The sequence below is a fragment of the Catharus ustulatus genome, chromosome 4, assembly GCF_009819885.2.
Source record: "Catharus ustulatus isolate bCatUst1 chromosome 4, bCatUst1.pri.v2, whole genome shotgun sequence".
NCBI classification, from domain to species: Eukaryota; Metazoa; Chordata; class Aves; order Passeriformes; family Turdidae; genus Catharus; species Catharus ustulatus.
The window spans coordinates 72772005-72795355 of NC_046224.1; the positions used below are offsets into that span (position 1 = coordinate 72772005).

The 23351-nt window shown below is 38.4% G+C and overlaps 1 protein-coding gene across 3 annotated transcripts in view; it reads right to left on the reverse strand.

Annotated features, from left to right (window-relative positions):
* The window catches only part of AEBP2 (AE binding protein 2), a 42226-nt gene that overhangs the window by 12123 nt on the left and 6752 nt on the right, over positions 1-23351 (reverse strand). For all 3 annotated transcript variants that reach the window (XM_033058138.2, XM_033058137.1, XM_033058136.1), the window contains exons 2-4: positions 12378-12585; positions 9299-9406; positions 1408-1594 (exon numbers count right to left, since the gene is read on the reverse strand). In XM_033058138.2, coding sequence (XP_032914029.2) covers positions 1408-1594; positions 9299-9406; positions 12378-12585 — 503 coding nt within the window. The remainder of the gene's footprint in view (positions 1-1407; positions 1595-9298; positions 9407-12377; positions 12586-23351) is intronic.

Here is a 23351-nt window from a genome sequence, read left to right on the forward strand (position 1 = left end):
CCAGAGTGAAAGGGAAAGCTCTTTGAAAATTAAATTCTGAAAAGGACAAGAACAGTTTTCTAAATTCTTTAAAAGCTGAATCAAAATTTGAGGAAATCTAATTGAAATTATAAATCTCTACTTTTAACATGTGTTTCACAATACAATTTGCTCATAGATATTTTAAGACTATCCAGGCATATCCAGAGTGTCAGGCAACATCAGAAATCCAGAGCATAATACAACTTCCCAGGTGAGGTATTAAGAATAAATCATAATAATGTGATAAAGAGTAATCACTTAAGACCACTAGTATGTGAATCCATTGTTGCAGTACCATTTCAACAACTGATAATTGTATTTCTTCACAGGAAGAGAAAGATGGACACAGTTAAATGTTCCGCTACACAAGAGTTTTGGTGAAATAAAACCGTGGACAGTATGAGATTTAAAATGTCCAGTGGTTCATAAAAAACAGTATCTTGTGTACTTTCCAATACTGTAAGACAGATTTTGAAGTAAAAATTCATGTCATTTTTTCTTCAGCTGTTGACATACCAGTAGAAAAAAAGGTAAATGGGTTTTTTCTTGTCTCCTCTAAAATGCATGTGTCAGAATAACATTTTTGTATTAGCAAATGATCAGTTTGGTACTGGAGAGTTGCATCCAAAGCAATTATAACCCAAAGTAAAATGTTTTAACAATTGCCATATCTTTCCTAACTATTCCTGTAGATTAGACTCTCTACATAAAATCGATGTTTTATTAATCTAATGCTAAGATATTAGAACATCAGGAGCTACCACATATAAGTGGACTAGAAGAGGTACTGGGTAAGTGGTTATTTCTTGCTAGAGGAAACAGTTCTCACTTTAACAGACAAATCACACCTCTCAGCACATTGAATCATATAAAATTAATGAACATCAACTATGTGGAGACAGATTAAAAAAACATAACGAGTCAATTCTGCCCAAAATTAGATCTTGGTTATGCTTATAAAACTGTCATTAAAGTAATGAAATGTTGTGCTCAGAAAAGAGCTTACATAACACGCATTTATCTTTAATTTATATGAATCTGCAATCACTGGTTGAACTTCAGATCTCATCAGCACTACACAGAACACATTCCATCAGTAATACAGCCAGTAAACAAAAAGTGACTCTGAAATGAAAAGTTTCTTTCAATTGGCAACTCCAGTTGTTGCTCACAGGAAACTGATCTTTCTTCCTCTGCATGTCCTTCTCTGACAAACAGAGATTTACCCTAAAAAGGAACACAAACAGAGTCTGGAATTGTTTTCATTCCACCACAAGGAATGCCAACTCTACCAGATTCAATTATGCAGACAAAGCACCAGAGTAAGGATGAATTTTGACTCTAGGACAAACTTTCCAGGAGTTTCTACTTCTGCCAAACACTTACGTAGTGATCGTCGTCTCTTGTTCTTCAATTTTCTTCTTTTATTCATTCCAGCTTTAGATGGAGATTCTTCTTTGGCCTTTGGTTGGTTGGCAACTTTTGAAGAGTTCTGCTGGCTGAAGTGTGTGGGCACATGACGGGCAAGTCCTCCCTGAGATGCGAAGCTGGCATTGCACCCACCAACTACACACTAGTGAGAAAAAACACAACTGGGTCAGTGGTTGTGGGGCACAGGAGCTCCAGAGATCTTGGTTTGACTTTTCTGGCTCAACTCCCAACACACCAAAGCAAAACTATGCAATGCTTAAAAAGAAAAACAAAAACATATTCTGAAATACAGCTGTTTGAAGTTTTTAGCTCTCAATAATTATTTCATGATACAATACTTTTGTATATCATACTGTATTTTATATTGTATAGCATAAAATTAATCTCAAACAATGCACTGGGAAACTTCCCACAAAAAAACAGGCTTCTGAAGAACTTCCCTCTTCATAGAGCGACATTCCCTTGACTTTCAAAACACTGCACTGTTACTGTTTCTCAGCACCTCTGCAATGGTCTTCATTTGGTCACAGTAACAGTCTCTGACATCCCCTTTTCTTGTGACAAGGCAGAAGTAACAAATACATCCTTACCCACGTTAAATTTGTAACAGCTTAAAGCTCTCTGTAAACCATATAAAACGAACAGCTGCCTTCGGTTCCCTCTAACACTAACTTCTGTAAAGTTGTAGTAACAATTATTTATACATTCATTTTGGGATGCTGCTTTTACTTGAGCAGCATTTAAGATAGTTCTCATTTAAAGGAAACGTCCTTTTCTCAACAGAAAAATAAGATCCAACAATAAACAAGCAGAAACACACAAAGTGAACGACAGTAGCAACTAAGCTTGTACTGGCTACAATTACTGGGATTTTTGTAAGTATCCGGTTCATATTTACAATTATTTCATTTGTAAAGTAACTATTTAAATTATACCACTGGAGAGGGAAGCACAACCCTTTTCTATTGTGTTCTGAGCTTACATGGGTAATAGAAAAGTGATTTTAGAACATGCATTTCATCACTGGCTGCAATTAACTGTGTATCCATATGACTGATTTTTCTTTGGATTCAGACAATAGCAGTAGGACAAATGAGTGGATCAGCCAGTAGCAAAAAACCTCTCACCAGTCAGGAGCTTGGGAATGAGTAATGCTGCAACTATGGCCACAGTGCTACGTCTTTCTGAAGGCTAAGGATGGATTTCCAAGCTCACAGTAACCTGCCCCATGCCTGCACATTTGATTGGAAGACAAAAAAACAGCTTTAGAACTCCACATGCCCCACTTTTTGCCCTACATCCCAGCTGTGTTTTCTAACAGTGGCTGGAGAACTGAAAAGCCTATTTCTGCCTCAGACTTAGCAAACGGTTTTCCATGATCCATGTAGTAAAAGTGTCCACAAAGAGAAAAAACTCTGCTGTCCCCTGTGTTATCAAATGTGTTAATAGCTTAACACTTGCGATAGGACGAAAAGTACCTACATAGATTTCAAGGCAGTAAAAGGCAAAAAATGAAAGGATGCTATTCACTTTTTTTTGGTGTCTTCTGTTTTTTTAAAGGGAAGAAATCTTAGAGACAGCTAGATAAAGTTCTCAAAGTTACTGAACTAACTCAAACATAAAATTCCCTGACAAAAAGCTTGAGGAACCTTCACACTGTATTTGTTCCTCCCACTAATAAGCATCTTAAGAATTCCACCAAAATCCTTATTCTTAAGATTTTTACCAAAATCCCCCCAATGCCTTTTTACCTTGCCCTAAGATTTCCCATGTTCCAACAGCAGCAATATTGCCTACTTAGATGGTAGTGACTCACAATGGAAGAAATCCCAGCCCACCTATGAATCCCAACACACTCTGGATGCTGATCTCATTTACACTATGGTAACTTCAACATGATTTTCGTAACTCTGAACTCATACTGAACATTAAAATTTACACTTACACAACCACAGGATGGTTTGGGTTGCAAGGATCCCTCAAAAGTCATTCAGTTCCAAGCCCCTTGCTGTGGATAAGGCCAGCATCTACTCAATTAGATTGCTAAGCCCCTCAACCTGACCTTGAACCCAAACCACTTATTTTTATCAAAGATGACTTAACCCATAACCAACAGATACGTGTAATATGCATGTGTGCCTTAGTTTAAATTCTTTTGTCCTGGAAATACCTGTCTTGCCCATAAAAGCAGCTTCATGAAACTAAGCCACAAAATCCAAATTTAGGAGTAACTTTCACTAATGTGGTCCTGACCTCAGATTCCAGCCCTTTCTGATCATACAAACACTGTCAGGAAAAAAAAAATAGCTCAGAGAAAGCCCAGATCCTGAAATTCAGTCATACTTGAGAAATTAAAATTTCAGTTTTACCAATGCCTGCTAGAGATCAGAAATAACCTAAAGCCTTGGTACAGTGCATGTTTTACCATATTCCAAGTTAAATAGAGCATCAAAAAGGCAACATCTTTGGGGAAAAAAGCACAAACTATGTGTCAGGTACTTTTCTAAAACTTTTCAAACCATAACTATGTTTCTTGTCAGATGGGAAACATTTTTTTTTGACAAACTGCAGGTTGACTCACCATATCCTAGCCTAACTTGTTTCTTGTCATATACAGAGCAAACAATCATAAATATTCTATATGGATTATCTACAGAAGCTACCACTAACTTTTCTTGCTCTACCTAAGTTTTACTTTCAAAATCCCCAAACCAACATCCTTAGATCCTCAATATCTGCACCTTGCAAATAGAAATTCTTTTTCTACAAAGTGTATTAATAGTCTACAGCCACAGCACAAAATATTTGAAGAAATTATTACATTCAGTTTTTGTGTACTTCAAGACTACCTGATCATGCCTTCAAACAATCAACAGCTGATAGATCAAAGATGACAGAGAATGCCTTGGTAATAGACAGAAATAGTAGAAGAGGAGAATGAAAAAATCTTACCTGTTTGTTCTTTTTTTTCTCTAAAATAATATATCCAGCAATCCGTTACTAATGGGTAAAGTCTCTTCTCTCCAAAGATAAAGGAGCAGTTCAGGCTGTCACTTCAGGATCTCTGGACGGTAAGTCACACCAAATCAGCTTCCCACCAAATAATCATATACCTCTAGAGGGCTTCTAATAAATCAAACTCAACTATTATGCACAACTTTAAACCAAACTTTGCATTTCCCCCCCCAAAACCTAAATCTCAAAATTTTGCACTGACTGTGCAATACAATAGATTGGGTCCGGATTGGTGGATATGTTACTTCAAGAGAAAGTAAGTAAACATGTAAGAAATTTAGTTTCTCCAGTGTACCCATACCCACCATTATTAATGGGCAGTAATGACCAGTGACTTTAAGAAACAGGATATAAAAGTATCTGGCAATGCAGGTTTCTGCTCTAAATTCAAAAAAACAAAATCTCCTATTTGGGCTATTCAGCACGTAATTTTTTTCTAGTAAATCTAACAGTAATGGTTTACATATCTGGATAAACTTTCTTATTGTCTCAACATGTAAGTGTTTGGGAAGAGGGCCTTTACATTTTACTTCTGCATCTTCAATGCTCTAATGGATAGAAAGTATTCTGCCAAGAGAATAACAGACATGAATTCCCAATAAAGACTGTGTTTTCTACATTTCACCAAGCATTACTCTACTGAGAGTTGTACCAAATGCAGTCAACCCCTCCTGAATTCTGGAAGTTCCAGGGAGCACCAAACTTCCATTTGTAATAATACTTTATTCCCCATTTTAAGGAGAAGCCTGCAATGAACCTGTGCACTACCATTCATAGCCACTAAAAACATTGACCCCACAGAAGCAAACCTTGTGTGACTGCTCTTGGACATGAAGAGCATTTCCACTGGAATCCACAGGTGAAAGAAGCTGCTAGCATTCCCACAGGCATCCTTATAGGATCATTTAGGTTGGAAGAGACCTTGGAGATCATCAACCCCAATCCTAATGCTATATGCAACTATTTTGTATTATTATTTTATGCAATTATTTTGCATAAAATCTCCTGCTATTTCGTGTTCATCTACCATTTGTCCTTTCATTGTGCTCAACATCTAAGAATTCATTTGATGTTTGTTCAAGTAACTTCCAGTGCCAAGTAATACTTGATCAATCTATTTTTGCCCCTGCACACCAGAAACCATGCTGGAAAATGCAGGTTGTCACAATCTATTTAACTATTCCAATCCTTATTACTTGTAACAGCCAAGTTTAGACAAGAAAGATGGAATATTTTCATTCATTTCTTTTCAACTTGTCAAGGACAGTTTGTTGAAATCAGGATGTTTTCTAACTCAGCAGATCCTCCACATCCTGTCTATAAGGTCTGAAAGCCAAGTTGCTGAACCCTCAACAAGACCAGACCTGCATGCTGATGACACTCCACAGTATTGCACTGGCTCCTAAGAAGCTACAAAATGGTGCAATAAGAAATCTAAAAAAAGAATAATGTTGAGGGTTTTCTCTCTCAACTCTGTTTTTAAAATCATCCACAAAGATGAACATACCACATGTCTGTGGAGAGGATATCTATATTTAATGAAAGTGTAAAATGACCTAGAAAATATGACAAGGACTGGCTAAATTCAGACTGTAAAGGAAATGACTCAGAGAGGAGCTGGATATACACTACCAAGATACTGCCCTACAGAAAAAAAGAGCTAGCATAACAGTGGTCTCAAAAATAGGCATCCATAAGGAAACTGACCTTTTCTGTGACACAGGTTCTGCAATACTCACGGTGAGAGGGACACACTAAGCCACACAACCAGGAAAAAATAGGATAAACTTAAGAACTTATGAAAATATGAACAATTTTGCCTTGGCAATTTAGAAGCGGGTTCATTTCTGTGACAAACGAACTGCACAGTCACATGGCTGATAGGGATGAATGGAAAGGGCAGGTAAAACCCACAAAGACCTTTCAATGGGAAAGCAGAACAGCTCATTTAGAGCTGAATGGAGCTTTCAGTCAAAGGACAACTCCATGTGTATCACAAAAAGAGATAATTAAACCCAAAATGTGCAACTACATAAAATGAGTCCATTTGCAAGCAAAAGGGAACTGAACAGGGATATATCCTTCCATGCAAAAGAGAGTTGTGTTTGAGACAGTCCCCAATGCTTTTCAATATAAGAAAATACATTTCTCTCTTCACTAAAAATGTAAGAATTTATCAACTTATCACTTATTATTCTCTTCTGGTCACTGTATGATTGTGGCTTTTTTTTACCTTTCCAAAACTAAGATTTCCATGCTCTTAGTAGTCATTTTCCCAGCTAAGACTGTTTTTCTTTAAAACATCCAAAATAGCAGTTCTTCAGACAACAGCATAGAGCTGTACTATTTCCATTACTGCTTCTTACAGCTTTCCTCAAAAACATTATTTTTTAACTAAAACACTGAATGGTTCTTTCTTGCAAGTTTTCTAAAATGACAGATGCCTTCCTTTTATATTAGGATTCAAGTACATTCTCATGAGGCAACTCATGAGGAAGTTTCATTTGCAATTTAGGTTTTGGGAGATACTTTGTCTGCAGTAATTATCAAGAACAAGTCTTTAAATCAACTCTGACTTCAAAAAATCTGTCTTTCCCTGAAAGGTGAGCAATTAAGATTTACGAGAGACGTTAAATGCACTAAATGGACACATTGGATCCATTTTTGACTGACTGCCACAAAACAATTAACAAAAGGCTGTTCTTGGACTGGTCAAGACTAATATACAACACTTCAAGTGTTTTTCATCTCAGAGAACAGATTTCTAAAGTTAGGGTGAAAAAAAGACAGCAGCAAATGAAGGGAGCCAGTTAATTAATAGATTGCCATCCTCAATCCTGACAGACACTCTTATACTTGGCTACCTCATGTGAGCCCTGAAGCCTATTTCAGCATAAATGACAGGGGAACAAAAGATGTTACAAAATTCCACTCAGACCACAATTATCCTCCATTCAAAGCTCCCAGGAACAGATTGAGAAATACAGGGATAAAACACAAACAGAGGGACTCTAGACAAGAGGATGAAAAAATGCTGCAGTGACACACATGGAGCCAGGATGATTAACTGCTGCAACCCTCAAATGCTTTGTTCTCTCCTCAGTAGGACCAGAAAATACAGAAAATCAGCTGGTACAGAGAAACCACAGATATTGAACACAAGATGATTATTATCAGAAACAATCCTTGACAATTTTAGGGCTCTAGCTGTAACCAGCCCTGCCAAAAGAACTAAGGTACCAACTGAAACTGCCTTTGCTAGGTAAGTCTGACAGACCACTGGTGTTTGTGAGCTATGCCCACCTCTTCAACCCAACCTCTCTAAAACTGAGTTTCTTTGATCCAGACCAAGTCAGAAGACAGATTAAGCTATTAAAAGACTTTTATCCAAGAACAAAGCTTGCCATTATATTGTGAGGTAGACAAAACATTTAATTCCAAACTAGAGAAAACCTAAGTACAAGTTCCTCTAGTAACTGGTGGTTGCTATCTGTACTACTACTACTACTATTATAATTAATAATCAGAGATTAGGATTTCAGATTAGATAAACTGCTGGAACAACTGTATCTGCAAACTTGCAGGGATCTAGGATCCTTAAACTATCCTTCCAGGAGCAAGCTAAACTCACTCCCTCAAATGCAGGGTATGAAAACCATAAAACTCATTTTCCTGTGGTTACTTTCAGAAATTTTCAGTCTAAACTACACAGTTCAGTACAGAAAGAATCTGTTTATTTTAAAAAATCTGTTTCATATGCAAAGCAGTATTTTTACTCTCTTGGTTCTGAGTTTAATTTAGTTTTGTTTTCTGCCATAACTATTATTAACACCTATATAAAAAACACCTACATAAAAAAATGGAAACTATGGAAAGACACCCCATAAGAGTAAAGCATTTTTAGTAATAAAGCTCCCTTATAATAAAATTTTTAGAAGTGGAAGATGTTAACCTGAGGAGAAAGAGAAGAGAAGGAAGACAGAGACTAAAACTTGGAGGGGTTGGGGGAGAAGGAGGCATAAAATGCTACCTAAACAAAAAAAAAAAAAAAAACCAAAACAAACAAAAACAAAAAACACCAAAAAACAAACAAAAAAAACCCAAAAACCTATTTCATTTTCGTATCCTACATGGAAGAACTTCAGTCTGAAGTAGTGTGGGTGGGACTTACCATCAAGTGATCCAGGACTGACAGCTATGAACTGCCCCAACTGTATCCATAAGAGGATGAAGCAACTCATTAATAACGGATTGGTGGATATGGGAATGATAAACACTACTATACCTAGAATTGCAGGTACAGATTAAGGGGAGAAAGAAAGAGAAAGTTAGAAAATACTGTGCAGGAAATACAGTCAGCTCAATGGTCCTGCATTCCTGACTGCCTTATTCTTTTCAGAAAGTGAACCCTAAGTAGTCAATGCCAGTCCTACTGAACTTAACAAAAGCAGTTTTTACTCAAGCACGGAATCTGCACCATCAGCCATGATCCAAAATTCAATTTGGAAGTGCAAAGTATGAGAGAAAATATCTCACTGCTACAGTGTGAATAGCTCAACTGCAAAAGGCACAAACCCCCTGAACTGTAGCACTATTTAGTTTTACGCTCCCTGGCACTTGCAGATTAAAAGAAACAGGGATAGCGAAGCAGTAGCAGTTTCTCCACCTCCTTCTGTAAAAGGACAGATCTTTGGGCACTATTACTGCAAAGAAGGTTCAGCTCACTTTTTAAGAAATCCTCCAGTGATGGCATTTTTCAATTGATGTGTTAGGAAAAACAAAGAGAATTTTTCTAAAAATAAGAAATTGTGTATGTTACAAGGAGCCTTACCTTGAAAGGTTTGTCCCCACTGTGTGTCAGCATATGCCTCTGCAACCAGCTTTGACTTGTTGAAGGTGTATTATATACTTTGCAACCTTTCCACAAGCAAACAAACACCTAACAGAGTAAAAACGTGGTAAGTTTACACAAGTCAGAGAGAACAGTAAATAAAAAATCACATTAAAGAAGAAGGTTGTTTTTACAACATTCCACAATGCTTCAAAGAATTCTGAACAGTAACCATTTATTTTGAAACACACTTCTCATATCCCACCAAGGAAAAAATAATTACAACCCCAAGTATTCAATAAAAACAGGTCACTGGAAGAAAATACCAACAGATGCTCCTGCAGATAAACACAATCTATAGCAACAGGATCTGCTGTATTTGTGTTTGCACTCGGTATCTGTATCCACCAGATATGGAGACAGAACATTTTTAAATGAAAAATTTGCATTTTTCTGGGTAGCAGTTATAGAAATAAAATAATTTACTTTCATAAGCAATTAATTTCATTCCTTGACGATGAAAAAATAAAAACTATTCATTGCAATGCAGTTTATATACTGGAGTTTTGTATTCTGGAATACCAGATACCTCTAGTCAGGGTCTAATGTTCAATTCCTGATGAAGGAAGCTACCATTTCTCATGGGATTCCAAATCTATGGGTGTTTTGTGATTGCAGTGTACAGAACAATCACATGCACAATAGTGCATTAAGGAAAGCAGAACTTACTCATGCTGCTTTTCTCTCTCCTCTCATTGTGTTTATCTGTAACTGAGGGAATAAAAAAGCTCAATGAACTTGCCTTTCATTAGAATTTCCTCAACAGGTCTGTGGGTGAAGGGAGGTAAAGCCCTAATCTGTCACAGCAAAAGAAAGTTCCCAGGAACAGCACTGTTCATAACACACGTTTTCAGAAATGCAGGAAACTAATTGGATTTCAGTTTCTTGTTCTCTTTTGGAGAATAAAACCCCTCAATCCTCAAAAGATTTTATTTTCAAAATGAAAAAGCAGCCACAGGAGTTCTACGTTCTTGCTGTACAATGGATACATAACCCAGCTTTTCTCAGTCAAAGATGGAAACGCCTCAGCGTCTATGTGACTGACACAGACCTACTGACACAAGGCCCAGGCCCCTAAACCTCTGGGGTCTGCCACTCCCCAGTTTTGAGACCCCCTCAAAGGCATAGAATTGGAATTTCTGGCTCTGCAACAGCTGCACAAGTGCGCTGGTTTTTCCACCGGCTGCAGACTGCAGGGCACGTGGCAAAGGTGTCCCTGTGAACTCACAGATGGGGAAACACAAGCACTTGAGTTTGCAGCCACATGCCACAAGTCCAGACAAGGTTTCTTGGGAATCCCTGTCAAAAAGCTAAACCCAAAATATTTCTGAAATAACATCTTTTGGAAGCAAAACTGTTTTGTCAAAAAGTTTCCCAGGCTCTTCATGGATATATCTGGTTTGGACAGAACCCATGACCTCGGTATCCGCAGGAAAAACCACATTTTACCACGCAAAGATGTTTATCCTATTCCTTTCCATTCTTAATAAGCAACTACTTAACCCCTGCTTTTCTTCAAATTTAGAGCCATTGCAGTTCAGTAAGATCTGAAATCCCATCAAAAGCACAACAGAATTTCCAGCAGGCAGGACCACCTCACCGGCAGGTGGCAGACAAATCCTAAAACAAACCCAGGACACATCCCCATCCCATAGCACCACGTTGCAACTTCCCAAAAAATAAACTCCAGCAGAGGGTTCAAAAGGGTGAACTGAATGCAACAGTTATCAGGCACTTTGTGCTTCAAACAACCTCCTCTTTTAAATATACAGATACAACATTTTCCAAACAAAAATACCCACAAATCATGTCACATGAAATGCAAGTGACGAGAAATAAAACACAGGATTTTAAAAAACAAACAAAATCTGCAAAATCTTCCAGCCTCTTTTTAAGAATGTAAAGGAGTCATAAATGGGATAATAAGGACCCAAACACATCTTATTAATTTCCTTGTTTCATCCAGGTTTCATGTAACACTTTTATACGCCTCTGGAGAGAACTCAGAAATCATCTCATGGGTAGCTAAAAAGCCACTACACTGGATGGATGATTCTGCTTAGATACTGGACTGAAAAAAGCTATCAAATATGAAGCTGGAAAGTTAAATCATGACATAAAATATTAGATAAATACAGCCAGAATCACAGCTGTCTCAGTGACACATTTGCATAATAAATTATTTAATGCAATGCAAATTAGTATTTTATTTAAGTTTCTTATTCTCTGAAGATACAGTGCAACAGCCTAACATTTTCCTTCTGAAGAAGTTGTTTTCAAAAACTGCTATTACCTCTCCCACAGAGTGAAGAGCTGGAATACACAGTGCCAAAGCAGGCAAACTGCTTGTGCTGGATGCAAAGGTAGTTTACATGATATATTCCAGGCATCAGAGGTAATTTGGGAGTTTGAAGATGGGAGGTAGTTAAGTACAAAGTTGAAATTACTCTACTAGAAGATGTTTTTAAACATTAAAATTGAGACCAATTATCATTTGACCAGGGATTAGATTGGAATTTACATACTTATATATGCAACTCAATTGAAAAAAAAAAATTAAATGCAATTACAAAGAAGGTAAACTTGCCATCAGTATTACACATAAAGCTGTTTTGTTAAGACTTTGGACTATTGAGTCAGTCTTACATCTTCCCTATTATAGATTCTGGATAGATTTTACCTGTAGTGAGATTCCTCTGGTAACAGTAACTAAGATGTGACTTCACCCAAGTTCACATGCAGGAACACGTACACTGAGAGTTTTAAGAAAGTGAATTCCAAGTGTAAGCACTTCAAGACACACCAGTAGCTTCAGGATGGTGAGAAGTCAACACACTATCAAAACCCTGATAGTCTCAAAGAATTTACTGAAAAGAACTGACTACATCCTTAAAGTTAGGCCACTAACCTTGCTGCCACAGTTACAAAACTGGAATTCTGAAATAGAAAATTTGCTACTGTCATTCAAGAGCAAAATATCGGCAAATAAAAAGAAGGAAAACCCAAAAGCAAGACGAACCCCTCCTCGCTGCCCATCCACGTGTATGGAGCGAATGTGATCGGCCAGATCCGGGCTGGAGCTGAAGCAGGCGTGGCAGTGATCCCAACAACAGTTATAGGCAATGCTCTTGGCAGAGGGGGCAGCCACGCCCTGCCCGTTCATCATCACCGGCGTGGAACGCCCACTGGAAATTGTGCTGTCTACGTCCATGATAGTGCTGCTTATGCTGCAAGACAAAAAAACCCACGACTAAAGCAAAGGTTGGATTTGGTGCATGTTAACAGAGCAAATCAAAACTCTACCTCCTTTGTTTCACACATATTTGGACTGGTTGAAAAGAAAACCTTGCATATTATTTATTGTGGTTCATCACTTTCTTAATAAATGTACAGTAAGGAAACAGCTACTATTACTCAACAGTAACTTCTTTTGGGAACAAAAGGGAGGAATGGAAAATCCTCAATAAATGGAGCCCAACATCATCTGCCAACACTAGAGCCTTAAAAAGAATACAGCACTTCAGTTCTACAAGGGGTTTAAGGTGCTCCCACATGGCCCCAGCACGGTGCCCATCATGTGCATGGTCTAAACTGATGCTGTTTGTTTTGGTTTAGCAGAACGCTTCCAGAGAAGGCACAATCAGCAGAGGGAACCTGTGGCCAGCAGGGGTCACTTGCATCAGCCTTTCTGCTCCGTACCATGGCAGATACAGAGACAAGCACCAAACGGATCAGAAAAAACTTGCAGAGAGTACGTGCTTCCCATACATAAGCTACAAGTATGGAGATGGATGTTCTTCCTCATTACACAGCTACTGATACACCTTTTTTAATCTTGTTAACCTGCTCAATTGCCACGAGGGCCTTTAAGTTTTTCTCTTCCACAAAGTCACAGCAATACAGAACAGCTCATCTTTGACAGAACCTCAAAGACCAGATGGTCAAATTTGCTTAAACACGAATGAGTGAGATCAGATTGCCTGTGGTCTGGGTCCAGTGGAGTTGTTAATGCGTGTGTTCAAAGGTTGGGATTTCTGCTACCTTTCTGAACTATTTTCTCAATGGCTGACTAACCTTTTTGTGGTGAAAGGGGGAAGTTTCCCAACATCTCATCAGAATTTCCAGTGCTGCAACTTCTGCCTCTTGTCTCTCATCCTTGGTAGCTGCAGCGTTGAGATGATTCTGCCTCCTCTATTGTTAAAGCTCCCTATCAGATCACTGAACACAGAAAAACCCTGCCCTCCTCCTCCCAAAACTGAAGGAACACAGGCACTCAGCCTCTCCATGTACTGGATTTGCTTCAGCAGCCTGACCACTTTTGAGAGCCTCCGCCAGATCCTCTCCAGATGTGTATAACTGGGATATGTTAAACCATTCTGCTTTTAAGGTACAGATGCTGTTCTGTATTTTCACCATCACTGTTTACATGCCCAGTATTGTTCTATTACACACTGAGATGAATGAAAGAAAAATAAACACTAGTTAAAATCTGAAGATACATTAGCATGTCTGCTCTTCTGCTGTAAGAGCCTCTACTAGTGATTTCTCACATGATCTCTATCTTTCCAAATCACTACTATGCTAGTAGTTTTTTTTTTTCCCTGTGACAGATTTTGAAATAATCACTGATATTTGCTTTGTTTAGATTTCCCATTCTCACCCACCACGTAGATTCCACTGCATTTATGAATAAAAAGTGACTTGGCTTAGTCTAAATAACAGATTCCCTTTAGCAATGCTCCCAGTTATAAGCTTTAGTTTTAACTACCCTGAGTAATTTAGTTTCATGAACAAACTAATCTCAAGAGATACCAGCAACATAACATATCCCAGTCACAGAACCCTTATCTTCCAATTCGTTTGCCTCCATCTGTTATTAAAACTGACCAGCTATTTTTAGGCCTCTGTCTTCCAAGTTAAAAGGAAAGTTTCAGATACGTTTTCAACACCATTTTGCTTTAATGAAGGAATATCAAATACATAGTTCCAAATGCTACACAAACACACATGCCTTTCTTGCATCCCCTCCCAATTTCAAACAAGGTCTAACAATGTGGAAGGCACAGCTCCTATCCATGGAAGTCATACAGGCTATTTCCGGCTACACAGCAAATTTCCATGTGTCCACTGCTTTTATTTTCTTCCCTTTCTACATCTTGAATACACAGAGCTTTCCATGATCCCTTCCCCATGTCTCCCTTCCCTCCCCTGTAATCTAGATTCCTTCTGACATACAACCTCCCAATCTTCACTAGCAAGTAAAAAAATATTCCACTGGCCCTGAGCTGCAGCTCCCAGCCCCAACAGCATTACCAGCCACTAACCACACGTACTGTACCAGCACTTTAGCATCCTTGTAGGAAATTGTCAGAAGCTTTATCTACAAAAACCAGTCGCAAATAATCCTAATTCTTCCACTGTGCAAGGTTCACAACAGATGTTCCTTCCTCAATTGATGTCTAGGCCAAAAATGATCCCCAAAAATAAATTCCGTAAAACTGCACTGTGAAAGCAAAATTTACTCATGATGATAGAAAAATGGAATAATTAATTATAGTTAATTGTGCCACCGCCCCACCTGCCCCTCAGTTTTAGCTATCCAAATACAGCTTTCTCAAAATCCCACTTGTACGTGGGTTTGGACACACAGAATGGCACAGAGCTCAAGCACTTGTGCCACAGACAGTGCTGTTCCATGGATCAGTGGTGCCGACAGGAAGCTGCTCAGCCAAGGGTGGCAAAACACTGCACACACAGCGGTTGCGCAACAGCTGCCTCACTCCAGCTCAGGGCAATAAAGAACCCTGCCTTTCCCACAGCTCCAAATACCAAAGGAAACTGCTTCCCAAAGACTTTCAAGGGGGAGTTCAAGCTCCAAAGCCATTTCCAGTCAATAGGAGTTTCTACACCCAGAGCCAGCATTAGATCCATTCTCGCACACCGCACAAACAGTTCAAGGTTTCTGACTGAGAGGATGTGCGATGCTGCTGACCACAGGGCAGAGTATGAGGGATACTAAACACAGCTCCCTGGGTTCACAGTTTGGTCTGAGGTGGGAAAGGAAGGAGAAAACATAACCTTGAACAAGTGCTGTGAAAGCATTTTGGGGCAGGGGAGAAGTGCACCCTCATGCAGGCATGTGTGTGTGTGTGTGTAGTTTCTCTGTTCCACAGGCATGAAATCTGCTTAACTCCTCTACGAAGAGATGAAAAAAAATCCCTGAAAATTATCAACCCAAAGCACCAGAGTTTAGCTCACACTGCCAGTACAGTGCAATGTACCTTGACACAAAATCACAGGTCTCTTAATTTTACAGTCTAAGGAATGCAAATGCTTAGACTTTGTTTTTTTTTATAAGCTATCCTACCTTCTTCTGGAGAAAAATATGTAAAAGTCAACTGATCTCAGCAAAAGCTATCATGACAAGCAGGGTTATTAATGACATAAGAAACCAGTAACACTTGGCAAGCTAATTTAGCTATTCTTGTTTAAATGTTTGCTGGGCTCGGGTTTAATAGCTTAAGTGTTTGCTAAGGGCTAACAGATTAACATGGTATCAAAATTGCATATCAGAAGAAGTGGAATAAAAAAAGGCTGCCCATAGCACTTAAACCAAGTAGTGTCATCTAGAATTTGAAAATTGAGAATGAAGTGCTACATTTGACTATGACTCTACAAGCTATTCAAAATCCTGTCTAAAAATGGGAAAAAAATATAACTCAAATCCAGTTGAGCAATAACAGCTTAATATTTAAGGTAAAATGTTCCCCTTCCTTCTAGGTCAAAGAACATTGAGTACAACATTAAAGACCACAGACAAATATTGCTGTAACAGAACAAACTAGAGAAATAACTCAATGGTCTATAAAACAAAATCACCAGGAGTCACACAAGAGATCACTAGGTTTGGATGCACTTTCTTGATAGACTCTTGGTAGACTCTAATGCAAGAAACTCACTGCCTGAGCCCATTCCTTCTCTAGCAACAATCTGTTAAATATAAATGTAACTTACATTTTTTTTGTTTCCTCTTCTGTGGCTCCAGAACCAGCGCATTTCATGTGATCAGGTGCCTCCCAGAACTAAGAAATCTAGAATTAGTTTCTGTCTCACTTAGCAAGTTCTGTCCCTCACTACAGAGGTAAAGGCTGCAAAGAGAATCTGTGAGAGACCAGTGCCCAGTACAGTTCAAGTGTGTGTAGTTTTCTCTCGTCTTTCAAACACTGAGAAAAATACCAGGAAGCTTTTCAGAGAATAGTCTGCAGTATATGCAACATCAAAGCCACTGACTTGGGCGGTCTCTTGACCTGCCCATTTCAAGATGAAGCAGAAAGATAAGTTTTACAGTCAGAGCTGTGGCTGCTACTAAGTCTGTGAAGACTTAACTGCAACACTGTTAGAGCTGCCAATTCACCCACTTTTTTATTTCTCAGAATTTCAGAAAGAGCGTGACACAGGACACACACGTGAGTGAGATGCGTGCACAAACACTCAGCCCAAGATGGGCTGGACTGCACAAAAAGTGTGTGTGCCTTTCAGTCCAGGAATGGGGCTTTTCAATCCAATACAAGTTTCTATCTGCTTGGGGTGATCTCAGAGAGAGAAATGCTCCTTAACAAAGGGAAGGCAGTAATGGAAATTACATCCTTCTGCTTTCTCACCCCAAATCCATAAAGCTTACAAGTAATAATGTGCATAAGAGGAGATAACAAAGTAAGAAAAACACAAATATCCTGCTAATAGAACAGACACTGAAACAGATTTTTAGCTCGTCAAGTTAAAGCAAGTTGTTCTGCCTTTTGCTAAGCCCCTTTCTCACAGGCAGGAGATCTGCTCAAAGCCTGCCTGCCACTATCAAAGCAGAATGACACGAGCAGAACTGAACCGCTTGTGGCATTCCCCTCTTGCCAGTGACAGACAGGTCTGCGTTTGCTCCCAAGCTGTAGGCAGGCTCCAGCTCCATTGTAATGGATCTATAGACCATGGCCTGATGAAGAACATTAGACATTTGAGTTTCAGAGAGTTCAGCTCAGGGGTCATCCCAAACAATAGAGCATCAAAAACAGTCACTGCTGGAGAGAGGCTGCATACACAATAGCAGTTTTTAAGAAGCACCATTCAAAAGACTAATTACTAAAATTTAGAACTGTTACAGCAAGCACAACATGATCTTCTAGCTTATGTTATCCCTATTTTCAACCTAATCAAGCACCTGACTCAACTTGATCTAAAAATCACAGATCTAGAGGCAAGAACTGAACGTCCTTCTGAAATGCCTTACTAAACCCAGACCTCATTTCACCAAGTCTGCAAACATTGGCAGCGTCTGCCAAATGCAGCAAGGCAGAACTGAAAACACAGAATGTTCTCACAGGGGTCAGACATTTTTCTCTCCTTCTACAAATTTTCCCTCTACCAAGAGGTTAACAGCTTAGAAATGATACTGACATTTAAAATTAGTTCATTAAGTAAAAACATGCAAGCTTAAATAGAGCAATCATTACCTCAAAGGTATTGTTTCAGGTCTTATTTTTACCTCCACTTATTTCACCTGTGGCTAGAAATAGTACAATCTGCATTATCAAGAACATTAAGATATTTTTAGCAGCACTTTCATGTTAAAGGTTAGTGCTTGCACAATCAAATGCGTCTAGCTGGTTAATTTATTTCAAACTCTATTTAAAAAACAATCCTGAAACAAAATATAATACCTAAAAACTTGTAAGAAACTGCCAGTCATTTTCACTTCATAGAAAACAAAAAGCATTTTTCAAGCACTTTAAATTCTGGTTTATTCTGTTCCTTTAAGGATCTGAGCCAAATTAAGTCACTACTGGAGTTACATAAATATGGATATTTTCTGTAGGGAAAAAAAAAACAAAAACCAAATTATTCACAATTTAAAATGCAAAAATTTTAAACTATATATTATACACCTGGGCCCTAATTTTTGTGTACATTTAAATGTGAATAAAACTATTATGAGACTATGATTTAATGCATTAAATAAAATGGTATACTACACATCACTGCTGACACACACTTGGCTCTCCAAGGAGATTGTTTTCCTCACTACTGTAAGTAATACCTTCTGTTGAATTTAATGAATGAAATCCACAAAATTTATTCTTTCCCCGATTTCGTTAATCTTTCAGAACAACGGAGAGTAAGAGTCAAGAAGGAATATCACCAAAACCCCTGAAAGGACAGCAAAATAATTGCATTTTTAGTTTGCACCAAGTCCCATTAGCAACTGTCCACTTGAAGTGGGAGCAGAGGCAGGCAGGGAACACATGCACAAAAGCCCAATCAATTTGCTATTATACTTTTAATGTCTGCTAAACATAGTCCCTGCAGAGCTTAACTGGAGTAACCTTCCCTGAGGCAAAGGCAGCCCTAACAGATGGGCCTTGGAGCGTGCCCTGAGGGTCAGCAGCAGCCCTGCAGCCCCATCCCCAGGAGCTCAGCCTGCCTTAGAGCACCTCCACATGTTCCAGGCACAGCTAACCATAGCACCAGCTGAATGACACCGAACCACTGGGACGCATTCTACAGGGAAAATCCTGCTCTTGGACAGCACCAAACCAACAACCAACAGCAAGTGCAGCGAGCACACACTGCGGGGTCACTGACACAACACTACCGAGCAGCCAGCAAACTGCACACTACACTGCTCCAAGCTCTGAGAACAGACTCTTCTCAAATGCACAGTGATAATCCAGCCATCAAACACCAAATCAGCACACTGCCTCTGAAACCAAATGCTGTAGACGTTACTGCAAGTAAGTAAACGCATTAAGGATTAAAAACCAAATCAATACCCTGCTAGTTTCTTTCTCTTTGACTAGTCAGTGAAATACTCGTTTGCTTCCCCTTACAACTGCTGGACATTGGTCTAACCCATGAGGGAAGCTTAAGAAAGAAAACTGAGCTGTTACAGACAGATAAAAATCTCAGAATAATGGGAACACTGTAAACGACAGTCACATTGCACAGCAACTTCAAGGGTTAAAACCTAGAAATCAGCAGAAAAGCTTTTACCACCTGGAAGACTAAATCACAACCAGGTAGTAATCCCAAAAGAAAACAAACAGCACCAACTGCAATCATTCAATTACAAACACCAAGTCAAAACAGAAACATTTAAAGAAAATAATAATGACATGCTTAGTGACATCCCCTAGCACCTCATTATTTTCATTTTACTAAGAAAACTCGAGTGAAAACAAAAACTTCACTGTTTTCCCCACTACTCCTATTATTTACCAAGATAAGAGGTGGAAAATTGTGGTGTACAGCTCTGGTCAATGGACAAGTTCCACAAAAACAACAGCTTTTCAACACCACCAAATTCAAAACAATTTGCACTTTCTACTTCCAAATGAAAACATCAAAAGAAGAGAAATCCTCACAAAACTCCAAAATGATCCAATTATTAACCCTCAGCTCCCATCACTGAGACCAGCATCTTAGAGGTGTCCTATTTTAAAGTATCTCCATCAATTCCGGTCAGAGGAGCCACAGATACAACAGATTAATAACAGGAATTGTTCTACTAGCTCCTAAACAAAAGCAGAGGGAGTATAAATTCCTATGTTTTTGTACTAAGATTTAATTTCTGCTGACATTCAATGAGTATTTAACAAAATGTCTTTCTGCAAGTTACTATTAGAATATCTGCATGGGGGTACCAGTATGCAATGAAATGCAGGGCTCAAGACAACTATACACAGGTGGCCAAGGAGATTTCAGTTCATCTTTTTGCTCTCCAAATCATCATGCCAATTTAAAAGTAAGATTAAAACAGGTCCTAAGAAAAACAGAGCTTCCAAAACATGAGCAATCACCATGAACCAGCAACAGAGCAGAAAAGTCTGAGATTTGCCTGATCTGTTTTTGCTCCTCTGCCCATCTCTGGTAAATTTGCTATTTTATGATGCACCTAGATGGCAACAGACAATCTCCTCCTACTAAATTTCAGTAATTTATCAATTTAATTCCCTAAACCAAACATTTACTTTCCACAAGCAGAACAGTTTGTTATACTTTAATGCATGCAGTTTGATTGTGGCATGAAAACACCATTATGCTTTAAAGCTCTTACAGTTCCTTTTCACAGAACCAGCAGCCAGCCCAAATAGAATCTTCAAAGGAGACAGAAAGCAACTTGAGCTACCTGCATATCTAAGGGGTTTTTTCGGCTGATTTTGCTGAGAAAAAAAATTAAATTAAACCTTTAAATAGAAAGTATCCAAAATAATTTCACAGCTGACAATGATTACTTTCTGAGTTCAGGAAAACCTACCACCAGTAAGAAAAAAACAGTGTATGTGGATAAACCATTACGGAAAAAAAAACCAGAGCAAAGAGAGAATGCAGAACACTAAATGGCTGCCAAAGAGAAACATTACTCACAGGGCAGCAAGAAATCAGAGTACTTGGATCAAAAAATAAGCCAGGACTACAGACAGTGCAAGTCCACCAGCATGTTTCAAAGGCAGCACCTGGTGATCATGTCTGCTCTGGCACATTCCAGCCACAAAGACCCCGGGAGACAGACAAAACAACCACTCCAAGCCCTTCAGAGAAGGGAGGCAAAGCAGGATAGGCAAAGGTAAGCCAAACCAACATTAAGGTAACAAAGAAAAAAAGACCATCATTTCCAAGACTGCATGACTGAACACAGCACCCACTCACTTGGAAGCACTTGTGCTTCTGAATCACCCCTAAGCATTTTTCTGGAAATCAAACCTATCAAAGCTATGCTTTACACTGACTACATTATTCTAACAAAAACTTCTCATAATAAGCAGACTCAAAAAGTGTTCATAAATCAATCTTAAAAACAAGACTGCAAAATTCTTTATTAAACATATGCAATGTTATATGAGTAGTAAGCAAGCAACACAGCAGAAAATAAAATAGTCAAAAGAGAGAATTTTATGTGGCATGGCAAGCTACATGTACATAAGGTATAAACACCTAGAAAAAGGAACACTGCAAACACTTCAGCCTGATAATATAAAACCAGGGAAGATAGGAAAGCTCTTTGAGATAGAGAAATTGAAGGAACTTCAAAATAACAAACACGCACAGGAAACAAGACTGAGAAAGTGTGTTATGATTCACCATCTCTAGAGCTGTTTCCACTCTCCTGGATCACTAAATTTGATTATTTAGATTGTTAGCCCTAGAATATTAGGGCTCATAGTACTTGCATAACACAAGCCCGGGTTACCACAGGATTTGTAACACACAGGGCAACTGGAAACACAACGAAAAAACATGAAATGCCAACATACCAAGGAGCAGTGCAAAAATAGAGCAGGTTAAACATATGTGCCTTGTGATATGACAGCACGAAGGTGACATTCTGCAAAAGGATTACACAAATCAAGAAACTGTACTCGATTCTGCCTTATAAAGATACAAATAAAACTGCCTTGCATTTCTGGGAACCATCCTATCTTCAACGCGATAATCTCCCCGAAAAGTTAAGAGAACAGCAACGAGTGGTTCACAATTTTGAGTCTTCACTGATAAAGGAGTGTGTTTACTAGCACAGGTTAGGAGAAGCACAGAAGGAAAACACTCACTGAAAAACCACCAAAAGTAACTTAATTTCTGTAACAGTGATGCCCACTTGGAGAACCATAATCACTGTGGAGGGTGGTAGAGCCAAGAAAATTTCATCTGCTGTAGGTATCATCCTCCCATTCTCCCAGCCTCAGGATACCTCCCCTCACCCCAGAACACGGAACACAGAAAACAAGTGAAACATAAAATGACCAAAGAAAGATGCAAACTCACAGAGTAGATCTAAAAAATCCTTCCAGTTTCTGTTACCATCACATTAACTTCAACTCAACATAGAAAAAATACACAGCTAGGATAGCAGAGTATAAATTAGCAGCCATGCCTATTCTTACCTCAGTGAAAACTTGCTCCTTTAACTATTAACCAGGCATCAAAAGCAAAGAAACCAGCAAAGTACAGCTCCACTAACTGGTTTAATTCATAATAAAAGGGTCATAAGCTAAGGTTTGACTCCTGTTCTGTGGCACACTGAATTAACTTCTACTTGTACCAAATGTCTAAGCTACAACTCAGCATTTCAAGTCAACCTAAGGAAGTCTACTTAGATATGCCAATAGGAGTTTTATTTCAAAGGAAAATAAATATTTACATTTCTCTGTCTGTATATATCATAAGTATTTTCTTTGCACTTTTAAGATTTTTTTTTTCATTTGGAATCCAAGTCATTACTACAGCACAATAAATAAAAATTATCAAAAAAAGGACTGAACTGCAATTTTACAGGAGAGCTAGTAATTTATACAAAATGCTACATGAAGTAGGCATTAATAGTAAGTGGAAATTCTTTATGCTAGGTTCTCATTTAGGCATATTTAATAAATTAGAATACTACTGTATGAGCCAACAGAAAGTTTTTTACAAGTCTCAACTCAAACCACCAAGGTGCAGTTTTCTCCCTCTGACATTACATAAGCTGTTTAAATTACTGCACTTCTCTATGGTGCACCAGGATGACAACAGCACTTTCAAAATCCTAACAAATCTTTTGCTTTTCCCTATCAAATGTCTTGATATATACCTTAAGTAACCTCTATCAAAGAAATAAAGTATCCATTAAACATTACCAACAGAAGCTAAGCAAAATTTATTTAAGAATGTAAATTCTAGTATGGAGAAGAAAATTAGATATGGGAAAAGAAATCCCAGGTCTTTCATGCTTTCCATTTTACCATTGTTAATGGGGAAAATAAGTACTTCAGCATCTCAAAAGGCTTCAGAATTTCTCCCCAGTTCTTTGTTGGTTTTGAATGCTGCAAAACCACAATTGTAATCACTATCTTTGTGTATCACAAAACCAGTGATAAACAGCAAGCACAATATGGAATAGTTGTATTTCATTTTCTAAAACAAATACTTTTGAACATCTTCGTATTTAAATGAACTCCAGACAGAAAAC